At 32.5% G+C, this 23,738-nt stretch overlaps 3 protein-coding genes across 3 annotated transcripts; 1 reads left to right on the top strand and 2 right to left on the bottom strand.

Moving 5' to 3' along the window:
* Positions 1 to 1,041: 1,041 nt before the first annotated feature.
* LOC143922396 (spatacsin) lies at positions 1,042 to 11,089 on the bottom strand. Its single transcript, XM_077445623.1, has 14 exons — positions 11,029 to 11,089; positions 10,340 to 10,516; positions 9,842 to 10,256; positions 7,955 to 9,759; positions 7,708 to 7,872; positions 7,070 to 7,270; positions 6,693 to 6,987; positions 5,656 to 6,603; positions 5,257 to 5,579; positions 4,607 to 5,176; positions 4,248 to 4,539; positions 1,666 to 2,095; positions 1,418 to 1,585; positions 1,042 to 1,337 (listed from the first exon to the last, which is right to left on the bottom strand). The coding sequence occupies exons 2-14, from the start codon at positions 10,514 to 10,516 to the stop codon at positions 1,265 to 1,267; spliced, it is 5,862 nt and encodes a 1,953-aa protein (XP_077301749.1). The 5' UTR covers positions 11,029 to 11,089; the 3' UTR covers positions 1,042 to 1,264.
* Positions 11,090 to 14,266: 3,177 nt separating this feature from the next.
* LOC143911333 (thioredoxin domain-containing protein 17-like) lies at positions 14,267 to 15,862 on the bottom strand. Its single transcript, XM_077430189.1, has 3 exons — positions 15,628 to 15,862; positions 15,230 to 15,311; positions 14,267 to 14,600 (listed from the first exon to the last, which is right to left on the bottom strand). Exons 1-3 carry the CDS (start codon positions 15,854 to 15,856, stop codon positions 14,444 to 14,446), a joined length of 468 nt encoding a protein of 155 aa, XP_077286315.1. The 5' UTR covers positions 15,857 to 15,862; the 3' UTR covers positions 14,267 to 14,443.
* Positions 15,863 to 18,151: 2,289 nt separating this feature from the next.
* Positions 18,152 to 21,718, top strand: LOC143910826 (uncharacterized). Its single transcript, XM_077429426.1, has 10 exons — positions 18,152 to 18,416; positions 19,153 to 19,335; positions 19,417 to 19,977; positions 20,055 to 20,179; positions 20,260 to 20,370; positions 20,447 to 20,539; positions 20,678 to 20,851; positions 20,928 to 21,120; positions 21,206 to 21,358; positions 21,429 to 21,718. Exons 1-10 carry the CDS (start codon positions 18,288 to 18,290, stop codon positions 21,552 to 21,554), a joined length of 1,848 nt encoding a protein of 615 aa, XP_077285552.1. The 5' UTR covers positions 18,152 to 18,287; the 3' UTR covers positions 21,555 to 21,718.
* The last annotated feature ends 2,020 nt before the right edge of the window (positions 21,719 to 23,738 follow it).

Raw genomic sequence — 23,738 nt, 5'->3', positions numbered from 1 at the left:
CTTACAAGACTGAGGATAGGGGGAAAAGGGGAATTATTCCGGGAGGGCATGTAAATTGAAGTGCCCGATTTTGAATGGAATCATCAAAATATATACATACATATATGTATATAATCGGTGGCCGTCACTGCATCGAAAGTCGAAAAATCGAAATCTTTATTCTTGTTCGTTTACCATGCAAACATATGAAGAGCGGGTAGTATATACATATATATCAATGGCGTGGGGTAAAATTCTCTCTATTTTTGTGGTACAGCCTTACTTAATGTGCGCGAGCAGGATAAAAGAGGAACAGGCTGTTCCTCGTGTATCCTGCCTGTGCACATTAAGTAAGGCTGTACGACAAAAAAAGAGAGAGAATTTCACCGCCGCCACTGATATACATATATTATATATACGTATGTAGTGCCGTTTACCATGCATACATTCTTTTCGATCTTTCGACTGAAGATCTTTCGATTTTTGATCTTTGCTTTTCGATCTTTCGACTTTCAATGCAGTTAACCAGACCCCTATATTATATATGTATGTAATACATTATAGCAATTTATTGTAATATAAAATTTGCTTACAAACAAAAGAATGACTAATTTGCTAAAAAAAATTACCTGCTGCGCATGCTTTTTCTTTCATAATTATTAATCATATAAAATAAGGGAATATATCGTTTTTGAAATATTAAAATAAGTCCTCCCCACCCCACAAAAAAGGAAAGAAAAAAAGCTTTAATTTCAAAATACAAGAAAAATTCGACTATAATAAAATTTCATATGATAACCGGTGAGTTACTATCAGTTTTTTTTTATTAGTCATGGAGCCCAGAATTAATATCTTCCTGGGGCCGAAGTTCGCTCTTCACAGCTTTACATACGTACATATATATGCGTTCATAATTCACAAGAATTGAGATAAGTATGAATATATGTATGAATATATCAGTATAATAAAACGAAAAATATTACAATTATCTCCTTATTTTCTACTTAATAATGCGAGTATATTTATATATGTATAATGTACTATTAAAATATTAAAATATTAACGATTAATTATATAATATATTATTACTTTCTTGTATTAAAATTTAATGAGATTCAATAAAATATACACATTTAAGCTTAAGTTAATTTCAATTGGAAGAATTGTATTTCAATGGCACAATTTTTAACAGGTAATAAAAAAGATATACGCAATTCAAAAATTTGAAATTCAAACCAATGCATACGTATGTATGTATTTTTGCTGACTGCAATACAATAAACTTTCATTGAAAAAGTGATCGCAATTCTATTATAGGCAAAATATCAGGTAAATTCACATTTTTCTCACTATCGTACCTAAAAAAAAGAAAGAAAATGTTTTGAATGTTTTAATAATCAAACTGTTCGCATTCCAGTTAAATAATTGAAACACATACCGCTCAATAATATAAACAGCAATGTCAGGCCGAAATGAGCCAATGTCTTTAACAAATCTTTGATCTTTTTGTTTAACTACCTTCCGATAAAGAAAATTTTTCCAGTTCACAATCCATCCTCCACCAAACGCTTCACTAGCATGAGCATAAACCAATCCTTCCATAAAACTGTAAAAAAAAATAATATAAATGTATCACGATCAGTAAAACATTCACTCTCAAAAATACTTCATATTGAAATAAAATACCTCAAATATTTATCGAGAACATCATTCATTTTTTCCCTGTTCAAATCGAGCAGGAAATAAGTTGGAGATCGTTTCAGCAAAGATATTTGCAAAGCGACCAATTGAGATAAGCCAGCCATTTCACGCGCTGCACCCAAACGATTACCTTTTGCAAACAATTCTGCTCCATCGACGCAATGATTCAACGAAGTTTCCAACAGCAAACGTGTACTGTCATTATCCGCTAAAACTATCCAGTTTGGTTCATTTGTGCGCCGTTTTCTGACGATATTCATGGCGTCAATGGCCATTTCCTTCACAGCTTCAATCAAATCTCTTGCCTGCTTTCGCTTAACCTCTGCTGCTTCGCAATACATACAGAAATGAAGAGCAACCAAACAATACTTTTCCGTGTCACCAGGGCAGTGTTTCTTGAGATATTCCAAAAGTCCTTTAAAAATTGTATGAAAATAAATTTACATTAAAAAAAATTTTTTTTTTTTAAATCATTTATTGGTTATATGGGCGCATTTGAGCATCAAGTATTCACACCTACAAATACACATCAGGTATATGTATGAATGACCTCTAAGTATCGCAATCAGGTTTAGTAAACCGACAGTACGCAACCAGTGGTTGACGTCACATCGATAAAATTTATTTTATTATACGTAACTACACATATGTATTTTTTTTTTATACGTAATTTTATTATACGTAACTACACAAATAATTTTAGCATCAGTCGTATTTGACGCTTGGTGCTCGACGTATGTCCGATAAAAACTTCTCTGTTTGTTTATATTACTCGCAAGATGGGCAAGCATCGGTAAAAATTGCACGATGCATTTAAAAACACACAATCAACATCATGGGATACATTTTTATAAGTAAATTGATCCGATTGTATTCCGTGCGATGTAGCGTATTTATAGAGACGTACCGCGTAAAATTGATCGCGTATTCGTAAAGGCCCCTCTATTCTTATTACATCTCTCTGATACTAAACATTTTTACGCATGGGTTATGGCTCGAGACACGTATTTTGGGCATTTTGCTATTAATGCTTAATTGATGCTAAAATTCGGAATAGATGCTAATAGATGCTAAAATAACAAATAAAAGTGAAATTTGCACAAAATTAATAGACAATTTAGAAGGGTCTTTCCTATCCCTTTGCCCATTTAATATGTGAAGAAATTGCGGGGATAAAACAGAGCTTGCAGTTTACCATAGACGGTGTTTTTCCTGTCGAAACCAAGCAACTGCTTTTGTCTACTACTCTAAACAAAAGAAGACAGTTGGAGCTGTGTATCCAAAAGGCTGTTAAAAAAGCATCTTAAAACTAGACTCGCACTCAAGACTAAATGAGACAAATCTATTCCTCCAAACATTGAGTAAACTATTCAATCCATCTGTGGCAGGTACAAAATCTAATATTAATGTTAAAGAAACAATTTTGTTTTTTATTAGCCTAGAGGAAACATTTGTAGCAAACAGTATATATAGAAGTTTTTTGTTGATCTGTTATTATGTTCGTACCTTTTTATTGGCAGTGTTTTTACATACATATGTCGAAAGGAAACGACTATTATAGTACGGCGAGCGTTATCTCACACAGACGCATACAGATGCACACACAGCCACACAGAATAGCACTATTATATATATATGATCCCTTCTAATGACGTAGTGAAGGTAAATCCCACTATCCCCCTCTATTTTTTGTCGTATTTGTTGACTTATATAATTTTCTATGCAACAAACACATAATAAATTTTATATACGTTTTTTCAAACTCAAGTATGTATGTATATCTTAAAACACAAGAAATTACAATAATTTCTGTATTTCATTCATTCCTAGTATTGTCAAGCGTTCAAACATAAAATATACAGGGTTTTCGGAAGAATGCACTGAATTGCACGGAATAGTGACGCTGTTTCAAGAAATCCTAATTTTCAAAGGCGCTCAAGAAGAACTTATGCAATAGAATTCCACAAAAAAGGATTAGCACCCTCGGATAACATACAAATACCCCTCGACGCTTTTTGTGGAATTCTATTGCATAAGTTCTTCTTGAGCGCCTTTGAAAAATTGGATGTCTTGAGAGTGCAGCTATCTTGGGTGCATTTATCCGATCACCAATATATGTATACATATCTATAGAAAACATTGTCTTCTGCTTTCACGGTCAAATCTGGCGCCAAATTATTGCTCTCAATACAAAGCCTGCATATTCAACCGGTTACGAAGAACACTCATAAACTTTAATGGTATTGGCGAATTTTTGTACTTTTCAAAGTGAAAGTTACTACAAAATATGACCAAACAATAAATAAAACAATATATTTTGCCTTCACAGCACCCCCTCCCTTTATACACCATCGATTCTACCACATAAACTCTGAACAATAGCTTTTCATGTGGTAATGAGCCGTACTACAATGTTTTTTGTGACATTTAGAGGCCATTCATGTACAGTCGTGTATTTGTATGTGTTATTGTAAGTGTATATATTAGATACTTGGATGCGTCCCTATAACCAATGAGTACCAAAATTTATTTCTAATATATGTATGTATACATGTGTACATACGTACCATTTTTAAAACTATTAATTTTTTCTTCTTGTGATCCTAGCATGTAATAAAATTGTCCCAGTAAAAATTCAAATTGGTCATTGTCTTTGAGCATTTGAAATATGTATGCCATCTCAACATAGCGGGCTATACCGGTGAGTAGACGAACCAACAATCTCCACGATCGCGCTAAGAGCAAATGATTCGCTAAGGTTTGAGCAGATCTCAGAATGGTCGCTATACCTTCCGTGTCACACACTGAAGAGAAACACTGGTGTGCTATCACCAGCAATTCAATAGATATTACATTAATCTGAAACATATTTGCAATAGTATATTATCAATATGTATACGTACTAAAGAGAAAATTTAAAATTTACCTGTTTCGATACCAGTTTAGTCCCTTTTAAAATTGATTTCATATTATTTTTGACAATAGGAGAAATTTGAACGTTTGTGCATGATATAACATCAAATTGGGGTCTTTTATCGCGATTCTTACGACTGTAATTGAATGTTACTGTGGAAGAAGACGCAATAGAGTAGTTGTCATAGATTTTTGTTTTAGTCGTACCAAACAACGATGATGCACTTTCAACTGCACTATCGTTACTTATACTTTCGACTTCATCTTTGTCAATATTTTGATATTCTTCATCAAGAATTTCATCAATTTTATCAATTTCTAAGTCATCATGTGGAGATTCTAGCAAAGATTTGGCACTTTTACTTTTATACAGCTTTCGAAATGAAATCAAATACTCCAAAATCAACCTTCCCAAAATGGAATTGTCATCCGGACGCATATTTAAAAACATTTCAAAATCAGAATCCAAAGGATATCCCCACACAGTATAATGGAAGTGTTCTTTTTGTCGAAATCCTGATGCTCGTATCAAATGTGATGACACAATAGCCGTCACTACTTCTAAAGATAAATACTCCATTATCTAAAAAAAAGTACACAATTATACATGTGTGCATAATTGCATTGAAAACTACACAAAATAAGATTTATTTATAAAATTACCTGGACAGATGACAGTCCAAAAGTACGAAAAATTGTCTTCGCTAACGGCATTCTACTTCGACCGCTCAAATTAGTTATTAAATCGAAAGGATTTCCTTCATATTTCAAAATTTTATCATACGGCCAGCCAACCTGAATTGACATTCTGAAATAGTCAGCTATTTGCTTCACAACATGGCATCGGGTGTGAACCGTTAGTGAATCCAATATAGAGATAATATTAGCATCCTTTCGACCAGCTAATTGAGAATCGTCAGGAGTATCTTCCAGTTTATTAGACAACAGAACAAGTTCTTCAAAACTTTCTTCAGAAGATAAAGTGTCTGCTCAAAACAAAATAAAATAAATACAAAACAATACGAAAGAAATCATACTTGTATTAAATACAATAATAAATACCCCGATGTTCCCGATTGTTAACCGATTGTGTGATCAAAATTCGAATCTTCGGAGGTAAGTTGTGCGGTAATAAACCACCTTCTACTAGTTGTAAACACACTTCAACTATTTCAACGGGATTTTGAGAATGAGAATAGGTAGGAGAAGCCTGGAACATTTTATTCAAACGCCAAGCTTCACTGATTAAACCATTACTCAAAAGAGTCTCTAGGCAACTTGTCCATTTTTTGCTATCCAATTCATTTAGCTCCCTATTAGTTATAGACATATTTGAAATGTTAGACTTTTCTAAAATTTCCCTCAGTAACAAATGGAAAGGTTGAACATCTACGCTCGTCGAAATGTCTTCAAATTCATTTTCTAACAATTCAGTATTATAATTCAATATGTAATCAAATGTGTTTTTGACACTGACGAGATGAAGTCTTTCAGTTTCCTCACAAGAGAAATACATTCTCCACATATCAAATTCAATAATATCTCTACATAAATTCCAATTGGGCCATTCGTCTTCGGTAACATCCTCAAACAATCCGAGAATTAAACGCAAGAAATAAAATTTTTGTAAATCCGATGTCATATTATCACAGTATCCTTTCAAAAATTCGACAGATTTACAAGGATCCACATGGTGATGTTTTAAAGTAAAGCAACACTTTGTCCAAAATTGTAATACAACAAAATCATTCAAATTATCTTTGTTTTCCTCCAAAAAATTCTCGTAATTATCAATCCATTCAGCGACTAGTATATTTTGTTTGCATAAATTAGCAATATGCGCAAAGGTTTTCGCCGCACTGAAGAGTTTCTGAGCAACGAGAGAATCGACATAAGTCTCCATTGCTTGCTTTGAATCTGATGAGCACATACTTTGCAAGTTTAATGGCACATTGCAATCCATGGACACATTTATCAATGTGGTCAATTTACAAAAATTTAAGTTTATATCTGGAAATTGACCAATTTGAAAGTAAATATAAATTAACGCAAACTGTAAATATGTACATACATATATTCCAACAATAAAATAATCAAACCTGCATAGTCATTTGATAAACCAGTTTCACAGAGACACCTGAGAAATTCCTTTTGATGCCAAGAACTTTTAAAACTTTTACACAATGTTGAAATTATTAAATCAATAGCAGTAGAATGGACAAATTTGGGACGCATATATAGAGGCAAAAATGAACCCTCTGCATTACGAATAGCCGAAAAATATCGATTATATGTCGATCTATACAATTTCAACAATTCTACAGACTCAGTATTGAAATCATGGTAGTAGACAGTTCGCACTAAGAACTGTAGTAGAATAAATAAAGGACTTTCCTAAAACCAAATAAAAATAATCAAATTAAATCTATAAATATTCATCATCATCATAAGATGCATAATAGTAAACAAAACTCACCTTATAAAATATTGCAAAAGATTCGTGAAGTGTCCTGTAATAACCAGCTTCAATACAACACTGCATAATTTCTACGACCTTTGAATCTGATATAACCATATCGGATGCATCTCTATTTTCAGGCGATAGCAATTTTTTAGAATCCGCTTCTTCCATACTTGTGAGAATCCATTGTACCCAAGCAGTATTCACAGCATCAGGCTACAGATTTTTTACATAAAAATCAATAATATATATATATATATATATATATATATATATATATATATATATATATATATATATATATATATATATATATATATATATATATATATATATATACATACATATATAAAAATTTGAAATTATATTAATATGGTGGTAACAAATAGTAGGTAAGTTGGTTGTCAATTTGAAGAGGAACTGTTTTGAACCGGAAATTGGCAAACTCTGATAGGAAACGATTGACTTGGAGTCACAAATATCCAATTCTGACCAGCAGCACTGCAAAAATACTCGGAATAAATTCTTTTCAATCGAGGTCAAACCAGGGCTCGAACTTGGGACCTCTCGGTGGTTAGCAATAATGCACCCACCGAGCTATACTGCAACTATACTACTGTTTACTATTCAAAAACTGTGAAATGTTGAATAACCTCATAACATGTGGATAGAAGTGCCAGAATTGGACAGTGAAATGCTGCAGAAGCTTTAATTAGTGCTCCGGGAGGATCTTCAGGTCCGTGACATACAGCCATCACTTCCCATATATCGTTTGACATCAAATCAAAATTAAGAGGCTCAATGACCATATTTATTTCCTAGAAAAAGAAAAAAAACGAATAATCAAATGTATTCGACTGTGACGCAAATAAACTATAAATGTTGAAATTATGTAATTACATTTCCATCAAAACTTCTACGGAAATTATACCGTTGATTGTTTGGCACAATTTGCTTCATGCTTTGATTCCTGATACTTTGAGTTAAATGTTGTACCAAAGTTTCGTCGCCAAATTGTCGACCCAATATCAACATGTCTTGTATGGGATATTTGAACACATCACCAAATATGAGAAACGACAACCATGAATTTTGATGTGCGAAATCTGTTAAAATTTTTTTCGGCAATGGTAATTTATGAAAATATGCAAACTTGACGACCGTTTGCCATTGATAGAGTATCTCACTAAAATTGGTAATTGAAGTATTGCTTTCAAATCTTTTTTTTTTTTCAATAAGCATGTCTTCTAATCTTTTCATCGTTTCAGAAAAATTGGCAGTCTTATTATCTATGACTTGGGCCATAATTACATCAACTTTCTGAATGGCTATCTCTTTGGAAACAGATTCGACGGTTTCCATATATGAAGCTATCGATTCAGCGCAACTGATGTGCATACGACACCTCGATGGATCACACCCAATCATTATTATGAATGATATACAGCTTGATGTCACAACACGGTCATTCCAATTTTTCAAAGCCATTATATGCGCTTGAGCACAAGCTTCACGCAACATTCTTACATTTAAACGTCGAAAAGCCTGATACTGTTGTGTTATCAAAGTTTGACTTGCCATACAAGGACGATTTTGTTTCAGATAATACAAATAATTCAACTTTTTATCATAAGCATATTTTTTAATCAATCTCTTATTGGAAAAATGTGGAATTTCATCGATATATCCCATAGAAATTTTCTTTTCTTTTAAATGTAGTTTAGCATTAAATTTTGGACGTGATATTGTATTTTTAGAAGAGAATTGGAATTCAAAAATTTTAGAAATATCCAAACCTTTATAACCTGATAATAGTTGATAAACAGTTATATCATTAACAATTATCAAAGAATCATTCTTCCATCTTTGATATACAGAATGAAGATGGGGCAATACACTACTCAAAGAGTTTTCCCAATTCAATGAAATGTTATTAATCTGCAGTGACTTTGCCTCATTGAATATATCAAATAATTTATAATCTGACAATAAAGCCATGGATACAATTATTAAATAATTATCAGAGAAAAACTGCGATTTTTTGCCATCGAACAAATATTTACACGTTTCATAAATAGTGGTTGTATAATTGGAAGTGTCTTTTGAATTTTGAACGGCTTTAAAAAGCAGCCATAAATCCAAACAGTTACGAGTTTCAACTTTTTTAATATCATCTATACTCTGTTTGAGTAAGTCTTTCTCCACACAAGATGTCATCACACGAAAAAGGTTAAATTCCACGGAAAGTTTAGCAAGCATATCGTTCAGATGGCTTTTGAACACGATATCGCCTCTGGAAAATATTTTATCAATACTATGTAAATTTTGAGTTCTAGACAACCTTCTCAGTATTAATTTTAAGTCATCTTTCTCGGAATCGAATACGAATCCGAACGCACAAAGAGCGTCATGAACGCACAATTTTGTAAAATCGAAACATCTACAATGAGAAACATAATCTATCATGGTATTCGTTATGGTCCAGTGGGTGAATAAATCGTCAACTTGAGATAATACGTCCGGTAGCTCTAGCATGTATGTATCTACTTTAAGCGCATTTTTGTCGATCATTGACGTATCATATTGTATATATTTCTCTTTGTAGTTAGAAAGGGCGATCCATCTTCTGAGCAATATAACCATATTTTTGTCTAATAAAATTTTCCACAAATATTCAGGATCCAAATAGCAATCGATTGAAAAATCTGAAAAAATCAACATGCTAACAATTAGTGGTCTCAATTCAAATATATATCATACCCACATTATTTATCAACAAAAATTTACCAAAGGTCTCGAGAAACAAATAAGCGGTAACTATCTTTTTCCATTCAATAGAATATTTATCCATTTTTTTTACAGTCAACTCTTTTATTTCACTCAAAGTGACGACGATTACATCTTTTCCACTACCAAACACATTATTCTGTTTGGGAATACCGCCCAAATCAAAAGATTTCTCTAACACTTTCAAAAGATTCCAATTATCTAAATAGTTTTTCCATTCATCTGGATAATCTACATGAAGGTCGGGTGCACTTTTGATAAGTTGTGCAGTCACATAATCTATCATATCACGATCTAAAGATTCACTACAAATATCGAGTATGTGCTTATGAGCCGGCACATTAATTTTGGTCAAAACATGAGCTGCTTTGAAAAACTGTCTTCTCGGTAGCAAATGTAAAACCCATGACAGAACCTATGTTTGAAAATCAAAATATAAATACATATATTAATCACATTTTTTTTTTTTTAATAGAATCTAAATTTAGCAATATGTACTTCTGCGGTAAACCACTCCGCAGTGGTTTCTTCATCCAAACCTAGTTTTTCCTGCAGGAATTTTTGAGCTAGGTTTATATGGGTACCTTTTGCTGCAGACTCGCGTACGACTTCTCTAGAAGTTTTTGTCGCCCAACACTTCCAAATAGTCTTTTCGGTTTGATTGAGGCCTTCCATCTGTAAAGATAATTATTTAATGAAAATAAAATTGGGGCCAAATATTAATAATCAGAATGCATGCCACCAAAAATGAAAAAAAAATATATTTTATTTAATTTTATTAAATTCATCTAGAAAATTAAATAAAGTATTCATGATATCTAAAAAAAGTTATATATGTACCGGACGCTTTCTTTGGAAAACACATTTTTTGTGATACTTCCACTCTATTTTGGGAAGTTTTTTTTTATTACGGCTAAATATAGCGAATGGCATATTGCAAAATTTAACTATACGGTAACCACACTTCTTTTTACAAGAATAACCAAAATAAAAATGATGTGACGCGCATATCAATGTTATCTGACAGACAATGATTACAACAAACATATTTATATTTAATATACAAATAAACACTTTACTCTTTTGAGGAATTGATGGCGTCAACAGTCACGTATATTAAGCGTGTTTTCATTACATCAGAGCAAACACACAAATAGATGATAGACAAAGTAAATTTAATTCCTCACCACGGCCAGGGCATATCAGCCGTCACAACTGACAATAGTCAAAGTCATCGATTATATGACCATGACATATTCATAATATGCCTACCGTTTGCTTTAAGGTATGAAAAAAATAATGAGTAAAAACACGAGGCTCTTACTATTTATACATCAACTTTAAAATGCAATTGTCAAAGTTAATATATTTTATTTTATTTTATTACATACATTGTATATACCAGGAAGCCTAACAGGTAAACCCCAATGCGCCTTCCTGGCCAATTACAAACAATACAGCATTTTGTATTACATAAGACACTAATAACTCAAAATTAACGAGACAACTATTAATTCTAACATGAACATAAATTTTATTGTACATTAATCATACTCAAAAAGTGGTGACATAGTAAGTAGGAAGGTTTTTAGCCAATCTAATCTAGGATCCGTTTCAATATTGAAATCAGAAAAGTTGGCAAACTCTGATAGGAAACGATCGACTTTCAAGACTGATCCAGTGTCGATTTTAGGGGGGGGGGGGGCTGGGTCGGGCGGTGCCCGAGGGCGCCAAATAAGTTAGGGCGCCACTTGGTGCTCCAAAAGCGCTTTAAAATTAAAATTAGAGTGCCAAAGTACCTACATTTGTACTCGGCAAATTCTATTCAAACAATCTACTGGAAAAAGCCAATCTTCAAATTAAGCTCATCGTGAATTCGAAATCTGATATTATTAGCAATCAACTTATCAATTTAAAAGCCTTTCACTCATTGTATTAAATTTTATAAAACAGCACAATTTACATGAATTATATCCAAAAATTTGGGTTTCTATGCTTTTGCTGACACTGCCTGAAACTGTAGGAAGGTCCCAAGGCCGGGAAAAAGAAGGATGGTAATCCAGTTTTTTATAATTTTTTTCAAAGGGTGTTTAGAAAAAAATGCCCGAAGGCGCCATTGGGTGTAATGCCGGCACTGGTCTGACCAGCAGCATTACAGATATACTCAGAATAAATTCTTTTCAATCGAGGTCAACCTACGAGATCGATCCCGGCGCCTTTCGGTGCTAGGAAAAAGCCCAACCACCGAGACATGCTGCCGGCTCGTATTGTCATAGTATATACGTATGTATATTAGGAGTCCTAAAAAAAATTTGTAGGACTTCTGTAAATTAGTTAAATATTGTTTTTGTTTACCAGGAACAAATGCGCCTGCCGATCGACTTTTCTTTGATGAACAATATGTGGTCCAATGATAAAACGCAACTAAACGTTGAAACTTTAAAATGTTTGTTATAATCCGACCGGTATAGGATGACAATTAAATAAAACGTATATGTTATCTCTTTCACCGCCTCTCGACAAATAGCATTTCGTGCAGACAGTAGAACATTTGTATGCGCGAAATGCTATTGGTCAAAATGGAGTGAAAAGGACAGCACATGTGTTTTACATAAATGTTATCCTACATCGGATGGACAATAATCATTAAATATAATTTTAGTCAGGCTTGTGTAGCATTTTATAAGATCATTCCAGAAAATGAATATATTTTTTTAATAATCGTGCGTCCATAATTATCCAATTTTTATTTTTAATAATTGAAATACATAGAAATATTATTTGGAAAAAATATCCTGGTTTTGAATTTGAAAAAAATGATCACCTTACCTAAATATTTTTACTAATAAGTAGAGACCCATTTTACTATTTTAGCATTATTTTTCAATTCAACCATTTTCATGTATCATTTTAGCGAATTTCTGATCATTTATTTTAGACATAATTTATAAAATACATGAAATTTAAGGTTCAGTGATTATTCCGCAAAAAGTGATCTCGCGCAAGTCACTAAAATCTCGATCACGGAACATCACGGCACCAAAAACTCCATCAATCGAAATATTGTACTAACAAGAACTCAAGTGCCAGATGTTCCGTGATCGATATTTTATTGACTTGAGCGAGATCGCTCTTTGCGGAATAATTCGTTTACCGAAATTTAAAGCTAATATAAAAATAAAATATAATATAAATAAAAAAAATTCAGATGTGACCAACCCACGACTCTATCTATGTATTTGAGGAATATAAGAAGGTCACAAAACAAAATTTAAAACAAGTTTACTTAAAAAAACACTGTAATTAAACAAAATTCAAAATTCGATAATGAAACAAAAATGACAAAACACGTTCACACATACCGGCTATGAGAGCAATTTCGATACAAATTGAGCGCAAATAGAGAAACTTACACAAGACAGAAGTTCTACTTCCGGATGTCGGATTTTGTGCAAATTTTTTTTATTACTAAAAATCATTATAAATAATATACACATTAAATACCAAGAAAACAAAATTAATTTAAAAGGTCAAAATAAAATAATGAAATATTGTTTTAAAAAACTTACCACTTCCGGTTTACGAATTCTGACCAAAACCTTATCAAGTTAGTACATAAAGAATACAAGTAAAAAATTTCAGCTTGGTTCATTCATGGATGTGGAAAAAATCGTGTTTACCAACATTTTTGACTTTTCTAATTGTAAAATCCCACTTCCAGTTTATAATGTACTCTATAATTAAGAAATACGTATTAATACATAACACAGATATGAGAAATCTATTGCTAAATGCTAAAAATACAATCACTCCTAATAAGCAAATAAAAAATATTAGTTAAAATAAATAAATTATTGCTTTTTTCCAATTTTGCAGCCATATTTAATTTTAAGAATTCAAATAACAGTAACTCAAATGAAATATGTATTTATATATAATTTAAAAATACGTGTATTCAACATAAATGTAATAATTTCAAAAGACGATTTATCAATAAAATAATTTAAAGTTGAAATCATAATGTCATAATTAAAGAGCGGACCCAGAGCGTGCCTTTCATTGTTCAATTGTTGTAAATGCATTTTTAAAGGCTCGCCGAACCGTTTTTTTTAAACTCTAGCTTTGTAAATAGAGCCAAACCGCCTCGATTCCTGGAAAAAGAACGGTCTCTATCTGCACTCTAGCATAATCCATAAGTATTTCTATACTGCACTATATACATACATATATCACACCCGGTAAATAAATCAACAATATAACAGTATGTATATATTTCAAATTGTTAAGTGACAATTGAAAATGATTTTCAAATCTAGTTTCACATGACATATATAGTTCTCAAAATCAAAATCAGATCAAAATCTCTCATGTGTACCAAGGACTGACGAATTATCATAAAACAAAAAAAAATTAAAAGACAACTTTCAATTAAAATGTGATTTATTCGAATTGCATAATATTACATAATAGTAATATAAAATAAACATACATATGATATAAAATATAACGTCTATGTATCTAATTATTTATATTCATATTCATACATATTTAAGTTTGTTTGAAATAAATTTCAAATTCACTGTAATACTGTGCAAATGATAATCAATCGTCGAAATCTTGAAACATCATTTCAACCAGTTCTGGTTTCCCACACTCTTCTCCTTGTAGCCTTTGTGGTCCTTTCCATCTTACTAAAGTTGGCAAAACAACCAGCTTCGTTCGTGGATCTTTTCTAAATGGGCAATTCCTGTCTTTCCATCTAGAAAACAATAAGATAATTTTTGATATTTGTTTAAACTTTTCACTCTTCAAATTATTAATGCTTTGTAATGATATATGCAAAAATATATGAAATAGTTCTAACTATTTATATGTACATATAAATATGTAAGTATCATAGGTACATAAGACTATAAATATGATTTATTTACAAAAAAATAAATTTGACTAATTTTAAAACTAGCACTAATTTTAAAATTTCGTCTTTTCGATTTTAGGTTTGTAAAATTACTAATAGATTTCTTAAGTTGGGCAATGGCAATGGTGATTTGAATGATATTGCTATTAGGTATGAATTATGAAGCTATACGCAGGGAAACAGTGCAGCTTCCAATGTAAGCCCAAGAAAAACTCGTTGAAAAATCTTTTCCAAGTGATTTTCAAGAGATTTAAAAGTAAATTTTGCACCAACCTATATATTTTTAGTTAACTCTTTAGTAATTTACAACCCCCTAGAAAACTTATAGATTGGAAACCAATGAATCGAATGTTCAACTTAAAATAATGTTACAACAGAGACGTGAGAAATTCTTCGGCATCTTTCATATAGAATAATTTTGCAAAACTGCACACTAAAATTGTGCGAAGCTGATGGTAATCAATACTCACATTTCGCGAGCTCCCACCATCACTTTAACAAAATGTGCATTTTCTGGAGCACTTTTCAACGCCTCTTCTATAACAGGCTCGGCTGAAATCATACAAGATCAAAATTTAAATAATAATTCAAAAACGGGATGCATAAAAACAACGTTTATTATTTAATAAATGACAGTTATCAAATATAATAAAAAATACACAACTGGTAAATATTTTTAAAGCCATATGATACCCACATTAAAATTGAAATGATTTTTTTTAATGCTGTTAACACTTTAATGCATAACCTCAAATAAATTGAACAAATAATTATATATTATTGGATGAAAATCCATAATATACTTTCTCCAATATGAGAGATTGAAAAAAAGGATAGAATGAGACATTAGAATGTTAACAGGTCGTACCGGTGACGCAGTATGGACACCAGCTTTTTCCATCGGGATCTTTGGAGCCGGTGTAGAAGATGAAGTGAGGGTCTGAAGGTCCAGCTGGTGGCAGAGCCTCCACGAAACTGGAGAAAGCTTCGAAACCATCGACTACGTGACGCACCACCATTCTTGCTCCAACTGTAGCTAGCTGCCTTACTTGAAAGTGACCGAACGACAAGAGACCTCCTACTCGACTCGAAAGCATATCTCGAATCATGACAACTCAACTCATATCGCGATTCGTAATCATAGTATCATACTCAAGGATAATTATGCCGATTACATGACTTTCTCGAACATTTTTTTCATTAAATTTCTTATTGCTTATTGTCTTCAAATATAGAGCATTTTTTAATCGAAAAATTATATAGTATTTTTCTAGTGATCTAGTTTGGCCTCTATGAAAATGAGGAAACAAAACAAATTTTCGCTGTATGGCGCCGTCCACACACACGATATCTATTAACGATATTTGCAATATTTTCCATATCCAGTTCCTAAATAGTAACCACAGGTTGCAATATGGGAACTGGATATGGAAAATATTGCAAATATCGGTAGTAGATATCGTGTGTGTGGACGGTTCGGTCATTACTAGTCAAATGTGAACCGGTCGCTCTAGATCGGTCACACGTGATCACCCGTCACACTAAAACAGGTCACGAGAAAACTGGTCACACCCTAAAATCGGTCAATCAGTTTTCTCGCGACCGATTTTAGGGTGTGACCAGTTTTCTCGTGACCAGTTTTAGGGTGTGATCAGTTTTTTCGTGACCAGTTTTAGTGTGACGGGTGATCATGTGTGACCAGTCTAGAGCGACCGGTTGTCCTGTGACTAGTTCACATATGACCAGTAGTCCGTTTACCGTGTGGACGGCGCCAATGTATAATAAAAAATAGCATAAGAGAGAAACACTAAAATCGCTAACCATTTGGATTTTAAAGTGAAGAATAAAAACTCTGTGTCGATGCTAAGTACATAGTTACTTTTTATTATTACATACCTCCTTTACGTTTCACTTACGATTACAATTCAGGAAAAAGTTTGGCTCTTATCCGATCGTTTTCATACTTTGCCATATTGATCATTTTGGTCATCAATATAAGTAAATGGATCCTCCGCCATTACAATAGAGATAAAATATCGTGTAAGACGCGTTTGAAATTTGAATTTCTGAAAAATGACTGACGTCTATCCAGTTTTTAGTTTTAAACATAGATGGCTGTAGTAAAATAAAATTATTGGTATTTTTATTCAAAATAATAATTTTATATACAAATTATAGAACAGGTATGTCTTTAAAAAGCTTTTTTATATAGGTACGTAATTATTATGTCATCTAATTACGTTGATGTTCACTACTAATTGATTGCAATAGTAAGTCTATTGATGTTATTATTTCAACTTTTTCGATGCAAACTATGATGATTCAGACGATTTTTCTTGTACTTTTTTTTGTGAATATATAATATATATCGAATATTATAAGATGAACGCATTTATTAAATATCAAACTTTTATTTTGAACTAAGAAATAAATATGAAAACTAAACAAAGATTCTTAGTCTAAGACACTGAGTCTTAGACAGTGGTGTAGTGAATAATAATAAAGGTGCCGGGACGCTGAACTTATGTATCTCCCCCTCCCTCAACTAATTTTAAAAAACCAATTTTTTTTTAAAATACCTAGCTATACCGAAACTGATGTGAATATATTTTAGTAAACTGAGGAAAATTCGAGTAGTTGGCCGTGCTAAGGTCATTGACCAATTGAATTTTAAAGCTATTAGTAAATAGTTAGCGCTCATTATTGAGTATCCTTTTGCTCGGTGGCCGTCACCCCAAGGAACGTGACTTGATGTTAAGTCAAAAGATGGAAAAAAATAAAATCAATTCGTCGACGCGTCGTTAGCGTAGGTTGGGATTTGAAAGATCTTTACCATGTGCTAGGGTTACATTATGATGAAAAAGATAGATAACCTCAACCTACGTTAACGACGAGTCGATGAATCGATTTTAATTTTTTCCATCAAGTCACTCTCCTTGCAGTGACCCAGACCCTCTTTTGCTATTGACAGTCAGAGCCGTCATTTGGGAGAGGGGGTAGGGAAGGGCAATTGTCCCCTCCCCCCTAAATCTGGCCAGGCCAGGAACTTTATTGAAATATAAAATCTAAATCTGAAATCTTTGAATCTAATCCGATCAATTATTTGTTACTAATAGTTTCGGATAGCAGAAAATGCAACAAGTTTAAACATGTTAATCAGAAGTGTCTTGCAAAAAAATGGTCTTATAAAATAAAAACAGAAACTTTTGCCTCCCATGGAAAAAGTTTAAATGACGTCCATGTTGATAGAGTTCAAATTCATTACTTAAGATATATATGAATGCATTATTTTAATTAAAGTGAATAAGTTGGTCGACGACTGCAATGTTTCCTCTGTTGATTTTAGTTTTGTTCAAATTCAATAATAGAAGAAATAGAATTTAGCTATGGTCATGACAATGGCTATTTTGGCCCGGTAGCGGCAGACTGACTGTCAAATTGGCGAAAAGTAGCGTCTGTTGTGATGATTGTCGTTGATTACCGCCTATTTAATGTCAATTAACGATGATGCAGTGGTAGAGTAATTTGATGATGGGTTGCCGACTGTGCGGATGCGAATGCAGCAGATCAGCTGGAGCTTCCCGTGATCTTTTTGATGGTCGCGGTACTCCTCTCCGCCCCCTTCATCGTATGATACGCGCCCTCTTTTGCTTCAGAGTAAGATTTGACTCACACAAACTTTCTTGAATGATCTTAAAATACAACTCTGATTGAGACGAAGCTTTCATTTCTGTAGATAGATTCACGGTTTTAAATTGTGTTAGATCTATTATTTTAGCTCGTTTTAGAGCTTCAGACCACTGCTATCAGTGCGATTAAGTATTTGAACCTAAATTAAATATAAGTGCCTGTGTACATAAGTATATCAAAGTTTATTGCTGTTATTGCACTTTGTATCAAATTTCAAGTTAAATTGACCTCTTTCAATTTTATTCCTCTTTTTTTTTTTTTTTTTTACAAATTTGCCATAGTGACTTTACAGATCAACTCCAAGTCGACACTATGGTTATATGAAAAGGAAATTAATTATTATTATGTTATAATAATATTATATATTATTATAATATAGTAATAGATTAAACAGATCCAATCCAATAGAAATCTGGTTGAGGAGCTTGATGCCCCTGGCGACAGGGGACGAAAGCATTAAATTGGTACGTGCCTCAGGTGGGAAGAATAATTCGCGGTATCTAGTAGCTCTGAACTTGCTGGGAACATTAAATTTCAACTTCGCAAGAATACGAGGATTGTATATTGATCCACTTAGAAGATTATAGAAATGTTTTCTCTTCTAATTCATAGATCTTATTCTATCGAGTTGAAATCTTATTTGGAAAATTGAGAACAAATAATACATTTACTATTAATGATAATTGTAATTTTTGGTTTTCAGGTCAAACGAACAGATGCCACAACTAAAATTTGCACAAAATGCATTCAATTGGTCAACGAATATTATGATTTTCACAAACGCGTCAAATCAGTTCAAGTAAATTTAGTAAATTCGTCAAAAAAGAAGTCCTTGTTTGCACATAATATAAAATCTGAAAATGGGTCATTTGACAACTGTGTGGAGGTTATTTTTTATAATGAATTAATATAAATTCGTTAATTGTACAAAAATATAAATTAAATATAAGTTTTATCTTGCCTTCAGAATGACTTTCAGTCCGATCTTAACAGCACCAAAGTCACCGAAAATAATATTCATCATCCATTTATTAAAGAAGAATTTCATGCAGATACTTTTGAAATTGACAGTGATAAATTGGAGAAAAATGTTATATTTACATTGGAAAATAATGTCGAAAACCTGGAAGTGAAACCAAATCTTAACGATCTTGTTCGTTCTGAATTAATAAATTCAGAATTTTCTGATTGTAACTCTTTTGATGATTATCAAAATTGCAATGCAGAAAATTTCCATATTGTTGGTAAAGTTTCCAAAAAAGCTAATAAGAATTCAACAATAAGGGGCAAACAAATACTGAAGAAACGTAAATTAAAAAAAAAGAAATCTTTACTTCAGGATAGCGAAGATTCTTTGGTATTAGATGACATCAAAAACCGTGAAGATTATTTCACGTTTCCTACTGAAATAATAAAAGATGGAAAATTGATTGTAAAAGGCACTTCTCTGGAAGACCTCATCGCCAAATTTTATAATTTGCATTGTAACTTATGTTCCGTTATATCGAAATTTCAAAATTTGAAAATGGTAAAAACCATATAAAATTAGTTATAGCCGTATTATATGTATGTAATAATCTAAATATGAATCATTTTCTATTTAAGTTGATGAAGCACTATAATCTGGAACATCACACACAAGGCTATGTGGTATGCTGTAATACCCGATTTCATCAACATCGTTCCATATACATGCACATGGCTCGCCATCTTCAACCATCGGCATTTGAGTATGATCATTTGAGTTTAAAACATAATTTTTGACTTTATTTAGTAAATGTGATATTATTTATTTTTTCAATTCTATCAGATGTCCAATTTGTAAAAAGGCTGTTTCCCGTCCACATTCCTTAAAATTACATTTACAAACGCACTTACCTGAAGATGAAAAACCGCATAAATGTGATGAATGCTTTCGAAGGTACATATTTTTAATGTCATATTTGATATTACATAAATCATAAATTCATATATAACATATATTTTTTTAATTTTAGATTTAGTTATATTGAAGGTTTATTGAATCATAAAAGATCTCACATTCCCACGGAAGAAAGAGATACATTGTACTGTCAAATTTGTGGGAAAATGTAAGTAGTTTTTACAAATTTTATACTTCACTGCCTTTGTACATTTATGTACAATAAAAATAAATTTTAAATTTGAATTGTTAAAAAAATTAATGATATATTGCTTTAAAAATACCTAGATTATAATATATATTTCAGGTTTACCTTAGCGTCTTCATTCGCAACTCACATGAGAGTTATGCATTCAGCTGTTAAATATTTGTGCTCGGAGTGTGGTCGTAGTTTTCGCCGAAAAACTGAACTCACTTTTCATATGTTAACCCACGATGCGACTGGTAAAAATAGAGTAAAGTGTCAACAATGCGGCTTTGTGTTAGTTTTTAATTTACAATACATATAAATACTTACACATTGTATTCAATAATAGTTAGTGTTTGTTATTATATAGATGCAAAAATCAGCCAACATTAAAAATTCACATGAAACGACATTCTATCGATCGTTTGCAATGTTCTATGTGCGACTATACAACACATCGCCGTCAACAACTTAATATACACATGAGAGTGAAACATTCCGATGACAAACCGTTTGTTTGTGTGGTTTGCGGGAAGCAGTTTAAGTTGAAAAGTGTTCTTACAGTTAGTACATATTACTTTTCAATAACGACCCTACTACTTCTATCATATGGAATACTTAAATTAATGTATATTAAAATTTTTATAGACGCACATGGCGCAGCACACCGGTGAACACAAGTATTCTTGTGCATATTGTCCAAAAAAGTTTGTATCATCCGGAAATTATCACTCGCATCGTAAAAGAATGCATGCCGAGGAGTATGAAAATGATAAATTATTGAGACTGAAAGAACAATTTGTACGTACATAGGTTTAAATTATAAAATAATCATAAATAGTATAAAAAATCATTCAATTTTATTTTGCAGAAGAAGCTAGAATCAAATGACATTGAAAATACACCAGAAGACAAATCTTTGGCGCATGAATTAGCAAGGGAGTGTTTGAAAAAGATCGCCGAAAATAACTCTAGTAAAAAGTCTACTGCCTTATAGCGCTAAATTTGAGGTCACAGGGAAGTGTGATTGTAATAAGCTGCTCATTTTTATAAATAAATGAATTGTAATGTAACATTTTTAATTTGTACGAATATAATAAATATGTCCAATGCCAAAACTGTTGATAATAACTCATGACTTGGTACTTGTTTTATATATTATATTCTTCTTCTTGTTAATGCCTTGTCCGCATCCGGACGTTGGCGACCACCTCGTCGATTATTTGAATATATCCGCACCGGTCTTCAGTGGCTCGGAACAGCTCTTCGGCGCTCATATCGGTCCACATGCGCATGTTTCGAAGCCAACATAACTTTTTCCTGCCAATCCATTTTCTTCCTTCTATTTTCCCCATGGTTATCAAACGAAGAAATTCGTATTTTGGACCCCGTATCATGTGTCCGAGGTACTCCATCTTTCTCCGCTTGATGACAGAAACAAGTTCCCTGCCTCTCCCCATCATGCCGAGGACAGCTTCGTTTGATATCTTTTTGGTCCACGGAATCTTCAGCATACGCCTATAGACCCACATCTCAAAAGCTTCAATGCGGCTGATCATCTTGGTTTTCAGAGTCGACGTCTCACATCTGTGTAGTAATACTGTCCAGACGTAGCTCTTCGCGAATCTCAACCGCGTATGAAGATTGAGATGCTTTGTAAGCGCCGCCTTCATTTTTACAAATGCTGTTCTAGCCATCTCGATGCGGATTCTTAGATCTTCATCTGGGTCCATCTCTTCATTCAGCCAGGTACCCAGGTATTTGAATCTTTTTACTCTTTCTATCACCTCTCCATCCAAGGTTAGATTCCCGGTGTCTGTTTGCATTCTATCTACTATCATAAATTTTGTCTTCTTTAGATTTATGCGCAGACCTCTTCGATTGCTTTCTTGATGTACACGGTCTAGAGATCTTTGCAGGTCTGCTAAATTTTCAGCGACTAGTGCCGTGTCATCAGCATATCTTATATTGGTGATCGTCTCGCCGCCCACCTTGATGCCCTCCGCCTCTTGGAGAGCATCGTGGAAGATGGATTCGGTGTAGGTGTTAAAAAGAGTAGGTGATAGGATGCATCCTTGCCTGACGCCCCGTTCTATATATGTATATATTATATTATTATTATCTAATATACAATTTCGAAAGAGACTTTGTATGTAACTATGTATGCAACTGTTGGTTCAGAAATCGGTGATGTCATCGATCAAATGAATATTCAAATAAACTCAAATAAAATAAAACTATTCAAATAAGTTTAATAAAAGGTTAATCATTAGATTGACCATGTTTAAGCGGTTTATATTACAAATACCGAGCGAAGCCGGGTAAAACCACTAGTATTATATAAAAAAAGGTCGTAAACTGATGGGTGTCGTCAGTGGCGTAACTAGGAATTTTGGCCCGTAAGTAAAAAATCATAAAGGACCCCCCCGAATTTGTGAATCGATATACCAAATTTTTGTTTAATTAAATTACCTTATGGTCATTGTTTCAGAATGATCTTTTTTTATTGCATGAGTAAATTCAGATTCGTATTGATCTGAGACAACTTCTGGATATTTTTATCTGAGATTCAAACAATGGTCTGGAATATCTGTTTCCGGCATATTAATAATTTTCCTAGGTACAAGAAAACCGAAATAGTTTTTCACTACCTGGATTTCTGCAAAACGCGTCTTAATTTGAACAGTTTTTTTGTCGATTACGTAGTAAAAAACATTAACTCTGAATATATGTATGTATGTATGTACATATGTTCTCTGTTGTCGGATCGATAATCAAAATGTCGTTTAACGTTTCTTTGTCGTTTGATTTGAAAATCACTGTCTAAACCCCAATTTTTTGTTAATGTTTTAACTTCTAATTTTATATCTTCATATGAATTTCTCAAGTCATTTATATTTTTATGAACACGATTTAGTATTAAAATAGCTTCATCTAAAACTAAAGTTTTTGAATTAATTTCGCTCGTCACTTTGCATAAAAATACACAAATAAATGCAAAATTAAATGTTGTCATTGTATTTTAATTCGGTGTGATTCTTATCGGTCTTCTTTTTTTGTGGATTTTAAATTGATTTCTGTTAACGACTTAATTAGATCAATAAAACGCAATTTTATTTAGTTAACAAATATTGCAATCTACCTGACCAGCGAGTTGGGTTAAGCTTTTTTAAGGAATTTT

The sequence above is a fragment of the Arctopsyche grandis genome, chromosome 1 (assembly GCF_051622035.1).
Source record: "Arctopsyche grandis isolate Sample6627 chromosome 1, ASM5162203v2, whole genome shotgun sequence".
NCBI classification, from domain to species: Eukaryota; Metazoa; Arthropoda; class Insecta; order Trichoptera; family Hydropsychidae; genus Arctopsyche; species Arctopsyche grandis.
The sequence above is the reverse complement of the archived record's forward strand: the minus strand, read 5'-3'. Positions and strand labels throughout refer to the sequence as shown.